Below are 9037 nucleotides of genomic sequence, written 5' to 3' on the forward strand. Positions count from 1 at the left end.
CATTTCCGCATCTGAGTTCTCTTTTCTGCCCGAGTCTGACACATTTGTGAAGCTTTTCATCACAGCTGTGTCTCATGGGTGAAAACACTCCAGACTGTATCATCACATCCTGCTGCTGTGTGACTCCCTCTAGTGGATGTTGTGGAGTATTGTGTTGTCTTTGCTCCAAAGGTTTTTGTACAGAGTTTTGGTGTTTCCTGTCACTGTGGGCTGCAGAGCACAGTAGTACACAGCAGAGTCAGACAGCTGAAGCTTCTGGATCTTCAGAGGAACTGAGTTTGAGGTGGAATTCACTTTGGATGAAAATCTGTCCTCATATTCCTTTTCTGTGTTCCCCTCACCAAACTTAGGACGGTTCAGTATGAATTTAGGGCTGTTGTTTCCGTCCTGTTTGTACCAGAACAAAGTTGGACCTGTGTTACTGGTCTCAAATGTGCAGTCCAGTGTAACTGTGTCTCCTTCAGCAGCAATGACATCTCCTGTTGGCTGGATCACTCTGTCTGCTCCTTTACACTCTGAGGAAGAAGAGAACATGCAGAGAAAGAGATGAATCAATAAAGATGATTGATTAAAGGAGAACAATCAGTAGGTTTAAAGAGTTACCTAGCCAGAGAGTCAGAATCAGGATGTTTCTCAGCCAGTGTTTCATGTCTGCAGTGAGAGGGGAGGAGAGAGAGGAAGAACATTGATACTCTGATGGATCTGAGCCTTCACATCATTGGTCCTTCATCTGTATCATCTGTTGAGGAACTCTCTACATTTACATCTCATTTACATTTCATCTGTTCAGCTCAAATGTTCTTCATGATGATTGTAGCGGACTGAACACAGGAATATAATAAGAAACTAAATTCTTTCATCAGCATTTTGATGGTTTAATCAAAACTCTCTTTGTTCCTGTGTTGTGTTCATTTACAGGATTCCTCTCTGCTGTCTGATGAGTTCTGGTCATAACTTTTAACACAGTGATATAATGAAATGTCATAACACATGAGAGTATTTGATCTTTACCAGTATGATTTACTGATTTATTGTTTTAGATGTATTTCAGTATTATATAATCCAAAACTACAGATAAGAAGATGTTTATTTGCTCTGTTACTTGTTTCTCTGTGTTTTTGATTAATTCCTCTCACAAGCTCTGAGTACTGCAATGATTCTTATTATAAGTTGCATTTATTGAATCAGTATATTTCCAGTTTGCAAATTCAAACATTATTTCATGAATCAATCAAATTACTCCCCTTTCAGTAGAGGCCAGTTCTCTTTAGATATAAATATTTCATTAGTAATTATTAAAAGAATTCCAAGGATCCTCTTTCCTCAGAAATCTTGACTTGACTCTTGACTTTTGCTCATCACCTTTTAAGGGCTCTCTGCTCCTCTGCTTGGCCAAGTGGCCAACAGGCATGTGGGCTTCTGTTTTTCACTTTTTACTGAGAGCTGAACAAAGCTCCAGAATCAACACTGAACTGAGGAGACAGACTGTAGATCCATGAAAGGCAGAAACAATAATGATTAATTTCATAATCTTCCTTTTCTTCATTATTACATTTTTGCTTTTGAAGACTGTGTCTCTGAACACAACGAGGCCAGATAACACATGCTGAGTGTCTCCTCTGTGGACTCAGATAGAGCTTGTCTGGACTCATCACCCTGAAGAAGTGAGACCAGCTGATTCACTCAACTGACTGTATAACGTCCTCATCTGACTGTGTCCCGATGACCGAGGATCACAGAGTCTGCTCGCCGTGCTCGACGCTTTCCAGGAAGTTCGCCTCATTATCAACCTGTCCATCACCACAGGAAAGTGGGAAATTAGAGTCAGAAATACTTGATTGATCCCTCAGAGGAAATTGCTTCTGTTACAGCCGCTACTATTCAATGTTCAAAATATGTAGACAATAATAATAATAATAGTAAAAATAAAAATAAAAATAAAAATAATAATATCTCTATACAAAGAAGAACAACAAAAACAAAACAAAAGTCCAAGAAATGGACACTTCACTAGTGATACAGACATATATACAGAGCAATAAATAATGCCGAAGTTGAAAACACATTTGCCATTGCACACTGTTTGTCTCAAATTGCACATGAGAGAGAAACAAAATGTCAGAGTTAGGGTTTATTATTATTATTAGTTTATTATTGACTCAGAGTGTTTGACTCTCAGCGAGGAGATGAAGAGTTTGATGGCCACAGGCAGGAAGGATTTCCTCTGGCCACATCATGGAGTGGATGGAAGCCGTTGTCCAAGATGACGTCTAACTCAGACAGCATCCTCCTCTCTGACACCACCATCAGAGAGTCCAAAACTCCCACAACATCACTGGCCTTGAGGATCAGTCTGTTCAGTCTTTTGGCGTCCGCTGCCTGCAGCCTGCTGCACAAGCACACAACAGCATAGAGGACAGCACTGGCCACCACCGACTCATAAAGCATCCTGAACATAGTCTGGCAGATGTTGAAGGACCTCAGCTGTCTCAGAAAACAGGTACAACTCTGTCCCTTCCTGTAGAGGGTGTTAGTGTTCTTTATCCAGTCCAGATTATTATCAGTGTGGACCCCCATATACTTATCATCCTCCAATGTCCACACTGACCCCTCAATGGAAACAGGAGTCAACAGCACCTTGGTCCTCCTCAGGTCCACAGCCAGTTCCTTGGTCCACAGCAGTCATGTACTCATCCTCAGCTCCCTCACTGATACATCCAACTATTGCTGAGTCATTTGAGAACTTCTGGAGATGACAGGTCTCTGTCCAGTGGCTGAAGTTTGTGGTGTAGAGGGTGAAGAGGAGGGGAGAGAGGAAAGTGCCCTGTCTGGCCCTGGTGTTGCTGACCGCTCTATCTGATACACAGTGTTGTAAGTGCACATACTGTGGACTGCCAGTCAGATAGTCAACAATCCAGGTCACAAGGGGAATCGACCCTCATCGCTGTCAGCTTCTCACCCAGTAGAACCAGACAGATGGTGTTGAATGCACTGGAGAAGTCTAAAAACATGACTCTCACAGTGCTCACTGGCTTGTCCAGGTGGGCGTAGACATGGTTGAGCAGGTAGATGATGACATCCTCAACTCCAAGTTGGGGCTTACAGACGAACTCTAGGGGGTCCGAGAGTGGTTTGACCAAGGGCCAGAGCTGCTCCAAGACCACCAGTCTATCCAGGGTGTTCATGATGTGGGAGGTCAGTGCCACAGGTCTGTAGTCCTTGGAGCCACAGGGACACGGCATCTTTGGCACAGGGACAAGGCAGGACGTCCTGACAGTGAAGTCCTCCAATCTATGTTGTTTTATAGCTGATTATTGTTAAAAATCTTCAAGATATGATTTCAACATCATCAATATTTTCAGTGCTGTCATGGTAACCCTGGTGAAATGTGGTTTAATGTTCAGAGTAAATAAGTTGTAAGTGGTTTAATTCTAAAGCTTTACATCTCAATCCTGTCTGAGAGTAAAGTGATCCCAGACTGTATCATCACATCCTGCTGCAGTTTAACAGTGTGTGAGTCCCTCTAGTGGATGTTGCGGAGTATTGTGTTGTCTTTGCTCCAAAGGTTTTTGTACAGAGTTTTGGTGTTTCCTGTCACTGTGGGCCTCACAGCACAGTAGTACACAGCAGAGTCTGTCACTGCAGCAGAGGAGATCTGCAGATGCATTTTGGTTTTATCATCACTTACTGTCGCAGACAGTCGGTTGTTTTTTTCATTTTGTGTTCCCAAGTGAGAGATGAGGAACTCTGGTGGTTTTCCTGGATATTGTCGATACCAGAAGAAATAATCACTAACAGTTGCTTGTTTGGAGTATGTGTAGGACAGAGTAACAGTGCTGTCTTCTAAACTGGACTCTTCAATCTTGACTGGACTGAGTTCTTCACAGCTGACACCTAAAGGAAGAGAAATATGTTTTACATTATTTTAAAAGAAACTCAAAAGAAGTGCCTTGGGAAAAACATTAGAAATCAATTGACAGAAAAGCATAATGTAACATACCTGTTATAATAGAGAGAAACATCAGAGACAGCCCATAATAGTCCAGTGACAGCATGTTGAATAAAGGTAATGTTTGTGATTTGTGTATTGAACTCTGCTGAATATGGAAGTTCCTCTCTCTTCTATAGTTCAGTAACAGCTCAGCTCCTCCCTGAATCTCTCCGTCTCCTCTTAGATCTGTATTTTCACCTCTTCTTCTTCCTCCTGGTTAACAGACTGAAGGCAGCAGTTTGTAACAAGAAATTACAGTCTGATAGATGAACAGGTAAACTCATTTTACACAGAAAAGATCAAAAATCAATCAATGTCTGAGTCTGTGATCAACAGTTTATGGAGAAACTTATTAAGATCGTTTGATTCGTCAGTAGTGACACACCAAACACTTACTGTGACAGCTGATAAATATGCTAATGTGATAGGACGGCAGGCTGACCCAATTTAGGATTTCTGCTGTTTAGTCGGATTTTTCTTTTTGATATAAATATATTTTGTTCAGTTCAGCTTCACACTAAACTTCTTTATCAGCAGACATCAGTATGTTTTACCTGCAGCATCAGACTCATGTTTTAACACCTTTCCTCATCATCTGTGATGTCAAAGCACCAGATTTTTTTTACTGGTTCATAGACACATCATTCATATTGACAACAGTTTCTAGCGTGCAAGCATGTTAAGATATTATTTAGTAATCAAATTATTCCTCGTAGCAGTCTCATTGTGTAAGACTTTCCATCTTTCTTGGTTTTGGTCTGGTTTTCATAACCTCTCTGGGCCGACTGCAGTGGGTTCAGATCACCTGTGTGCAGGGTGGTGGAGACTGACTCCTAGTTAATGAGTGGAAGCAGCGTTTCCCTCCCAGCCAATCAGGGAGTGATGACAGCACTCACTCTCATTCTGAACCTGTCCCTGATACACTGCAGACATCTTCCCATTAGGTCACCAGCCAGAAACTCTGGTCTGTTTATGCACCTACTGTGATTTCTTTACTGCCCCATTTCATTCTAATGAGGGAGACGGACGGGTAACTTTGTGGTCACTCAACTTGGCTACAGAATAAACAAAGTTAGTCTCTCTGCATCAGCTGCGTTCTTATGTATGCAAGTGTTGCTAGCCGTGTGTCAGGTTTGGGGTTTAAAGGGGAAGACTATGGAAAATGGAAGTTGGACCCAAACGCAGTTACTCTCAGGAGGCAAGGATACGGGCAAAACAAAAAGTGAGCTTTCTTTAAAGCCAAAATCCACGAAAAAAAACAAAAACAAAAACAGGAGTACCAAAAAAAACAAGGAGCATGAAATTTCAAGAACTAGGAATCAAAGTTAACAAAGAAACAGCAAAACAAAGTGGCAAAATAAAACAGTTGAAAGTACAAAGAAAATTAGACAAATTGCATTTCCTGCGAAAATACAGTGTGAATGCTGAAGGCCGAAGGGAAATCTGCTGAATGTTCTGCTGACAAGCTGAAAAACTAAAGGCAGAAAGAGCATAAAAAGCTGAGCACGCTGATAGCTGAACAGTTTCTGTAGCTGAACATGAAGCTGAATGTATAAAGAAGCTCAAAAGGCAGAGAGATGAACATATGAAAAGGCTAAAAAGGTGTAGCGCAAGAGGGCTGAAAGAGCTTGAAAAGGAGAAAAAAGACAGAAAAGGCCGAAAAGTTGTAGAATAAGAGGGCAGAAAGAGCTCAAAAAGGTGAAAAAATAGCTGAACAGTTTCTGTAGCGGAACATGAAGCAAAATGTATAAAAAAGCAGCAAAGGTAAAAAGATGAATATTTTTAAAAGATGAAAAGGCAGATAAGCTGAGGAGGGCTGAAAGAGTTTAAAAAGTTGAACATTTTCATATCTGAACATGAAGCAGAATGTTTGAAGGAGTTGAAAAGGCAGAAAGATGAATATCTGAATCTGAAAATCAAAAGTTCATATCAAACATTGGAAAACCAGAAATCAAAATCCAAAGAACACATACCATGGAGAGACAGGAAGAACACTGACACAGACAGATACAATGAACCAACAAGGAGTGCAGGGAAGCCACAGACTAAATACACAAACACTGATGACAAGACCAGGAACAGGTGAGGAGGATCAACAGGTGAGATAACGACTACAAAACTACAGACAGAGGGAGACAGCGGGAAGAACATAAGAGACGCTTAAAGGACACAGTGGGGCAAAGAAACTCAAAACAAAGACCTGATACAAAGACATGATATCAAAATACAGGAGAATAAAAGACAAAAAAAAGTCATCTGAACATAACAAAGACACGACTCTAGAGTCATGACACCTTGCAAATAACCTGTCAACTGCAGGAGTTCTTATTTGATTTTTTTCATATTATTTCAACTGAACCCCTTGAAACTGAAACTGAAGCCCCTATAATACTTCAGTTTGAACATTTTACTTCTCTTGAGGGCGTGTGTCAAAGCATATTTCATTTTAAAAATATCCTGAAGAGCCATGTGTTTCTTGCCTGAGTAGTTGACATTGAGCATCCCCTGCAGATGTTTTTTTTATATTTCTATGTAGGTTTGGGATGTTTCTGCTTGACTGAACCTACTGTACAGCGTTCATCATCTGGCTTTCTCCTAGCAAGCGAGGAGCACCAAGACCGGTCGCTCTGCCCGTCAAACAAACAAACAAACAAACAGTAAAGCAGGATTTGTTGACTAATTATTGACAGATGAATCTGTATGAACAACAAAATATATTATTCTATAACACTTCATGGATGATTCTTGTTAAAGACATCTGATTTCAACATCAATATGTCAGTGCTGCCATGGTAACACTGGTGAAATGTGATTTACTGTTCAGACTGAATAAGTTCTCAGTGGATTAAACTCTAAAGTTTTACATCTCAATCCTGTCTGAGAGTGAAGTGATCCCAGACTGTATCATCACATCCAGCTGCAGTTTAACAGTGTGTGACTCCCTCTAGTGGATGTTGTGGAGTATTGTGTTGTCTTTGCTCCAATGGTTTTTGTACAGAGTTTTGGTGTTTCCTGTCACTGTGGGCCTCACAGCACAGTAGTACACAGCAGAGTCAGACAGCTGAAGCTTCTGGATCTTCAGCGGAACTGATCTTATGGTTGGATTCAGTGTGGATGAAAATCTCTCCTTGTATTCGTCCTCTGTGTTCCCTGTACCAACCTTAAAGCGGCTCAGGATGAATTTGGGGCTGTTGTCTCCATCCTGTTTGTACCAGAAGAGATAATAATTTGATGAACTGCTGTTATATTGACAGCCGAGTGTTACTGCCTCTCCTTCAGCAGCAGTCACATCTCCTTCTGGCTGCAGCACGTTGTCTTGTTGTGCTCTGCATCCTGTAAAACAGCAACAAACAGTATCAGTGTGCTGTTAAAGAATCATGTCAGTGTTGGATCCATGTCACAGAAACAGAGTTGTGTTCATACCGAGACACATAACAGCCAGCAGCCCTGAGATGAACAGAGGCTGCATCATATGTGCAGTGTTGAGTAAGTGTGAGCTCCAGCAAGTGTAAAGAAGGCTGTGATCTCTGTGTTCAGTCTTCATCAACACTCAGTTGGTGGATTAGAAGGAGGAGCCTGATCACAGTGACAGGGCTCATTCACAGCCCTGTGTTACTCCCTACTGACAACTTTACACTCTACACATGTTACTGCCACTCTGCTGTCAGAGTACAACTTGTCTTCTGTGTCCTCATCAGAGGACATATGTTCTGTTCAACAGCTGCAGACTGCAGATTCACTTTGTTCCCTGACAAATAAAAGGTGCTAACTGTTGTGAAGCTGCTACGGCCCTTTAATATTTATCATCAGACAGATTACAGGCAGACTGAGGATGAATATTTGAACAACATGTGACTTTTTATGTTCTTTTCAGAAGGTTTTTCCTTCAATATAAATTGACAGTTTCATATATTTTGGTGCTCTGCAGCCACGACAGGTCAAATGCAAATATGTTAATGTTAATTGTTAATATGTTAATGTTAATTATCAAGCAGTTCAGAGTTTTATTAGTTAATTTGTTCAGAGTGTATCTCAACACTTTGAACAATGGAAGCAGCTGATTGTGTCCTGATGAACCACAGGCTACAAAGAGGATTTATTGAGTGAGTCGGTGTCGTTGTCTTTGTTTTCATGGTGTGTTGAGTTTGAAGCTTCATCCAGTTGGTTTGTCATTGATGTGGATTGGCTGCTCATGTGAATCCTCCCACAGTGTTTGATTAGCAGCTGTAACCACAGTGACTGTGATAAAACAGGAATTAGCAGAATCCATCTGATATGAAGCTGTGGTTTGAATACCACTTCCCTCCTCTTTGAAGAGTAGTCAGATATCTGTGTTCAGGTTTTTGTACAGCCTCTTCTACACTTTGCATCACTGTGTTTCTAGAGCACAGTAGTAGAGAGCTGTGTCTGCCAGGGTTAGCTCTCTGATGGTCAGTGAAGTTGTTGTTGGTGTCGTTTTAGACTGATATCTGTTATCAGGAATATATTCAGCTGTCTCGCTCTTTGCTCCTTTCCAGAGTATAAACTGAGGAGCCTGAAGGTCAGAATCATGTCTGTACCAGTGAAGTCTAACATAATCTGCAGTTGTCTCATATCGACATCTGAGTGTGACAGATTGTCCTTCTCTTCCACTGACTTCATCTTCTTCAGGAGAGATGCTGTCTCCAGCTATTAGTCCTGGAAAAAGTGTAGAAAATGAAGCCATTAGACTAACATTGTTCATGAGGCTGAGAGGAGAAGACAGTGGAAAATATCAAGTGTACAGTGTTACTCTGTGCTCCTTCACAGTCACATACAAACAATATCATTCAATCAACATCCATGTTGTCAATCTGATGAAAACATGAGGAGCATTGACTCTGTCAGAGCAAAGACATGAGAAAAGTGATGAAATCCAGGTTGTGTATATGTGGTTAATGCAGCAGGTTCAACACAACTTAAATTCCTGTTGTGTTCCAAAACTCACCTGTAAAGTGACAGAAGAGTAAAAAGAAGTAAAGCAACATGTCTTTGGATTTCTTAAAGCCAGACAGACAGCAGATGAGC

General features: G+C 41.1%; 1 gene segment (V, D, J or C); it reads right to left on the reverse strand.

Moving 5' to 3' along the window:
• Positions 1–7004: 7004 nt before the first annotated feature.
• LOC119011725 lies at positions 7005–7785 on the reverse strand (the record flags this gene model as incomplete). The annotated part of the segment is given in 2 exon segments: positions 7005–7324; positions 7415–7785. Coding segments are annotated over 2 exon segments (441 nt in total), but the record flags the coding sequence as incomplete, so codon positions are not given.
• Positions 7786–9037: the final 1252 nt, after the last annotated feature.

Source organism: Acanthopagrus latus, chromosome 21 (assembly GCF_904848185.1).
Source record: "Acanthopagrus latus isolate v.2019 chromosome 21, fAcaLat1.1, whole genome shotgun sequence".
In the NCBI taxonomy this organism is placed as follows: domain Eukaryota; kingdom Metazoa; phylum Chordata; class Actinopteri; order Spariformes; family Sparidae; genus Acanthopagrus; species Acanthopagrus latus.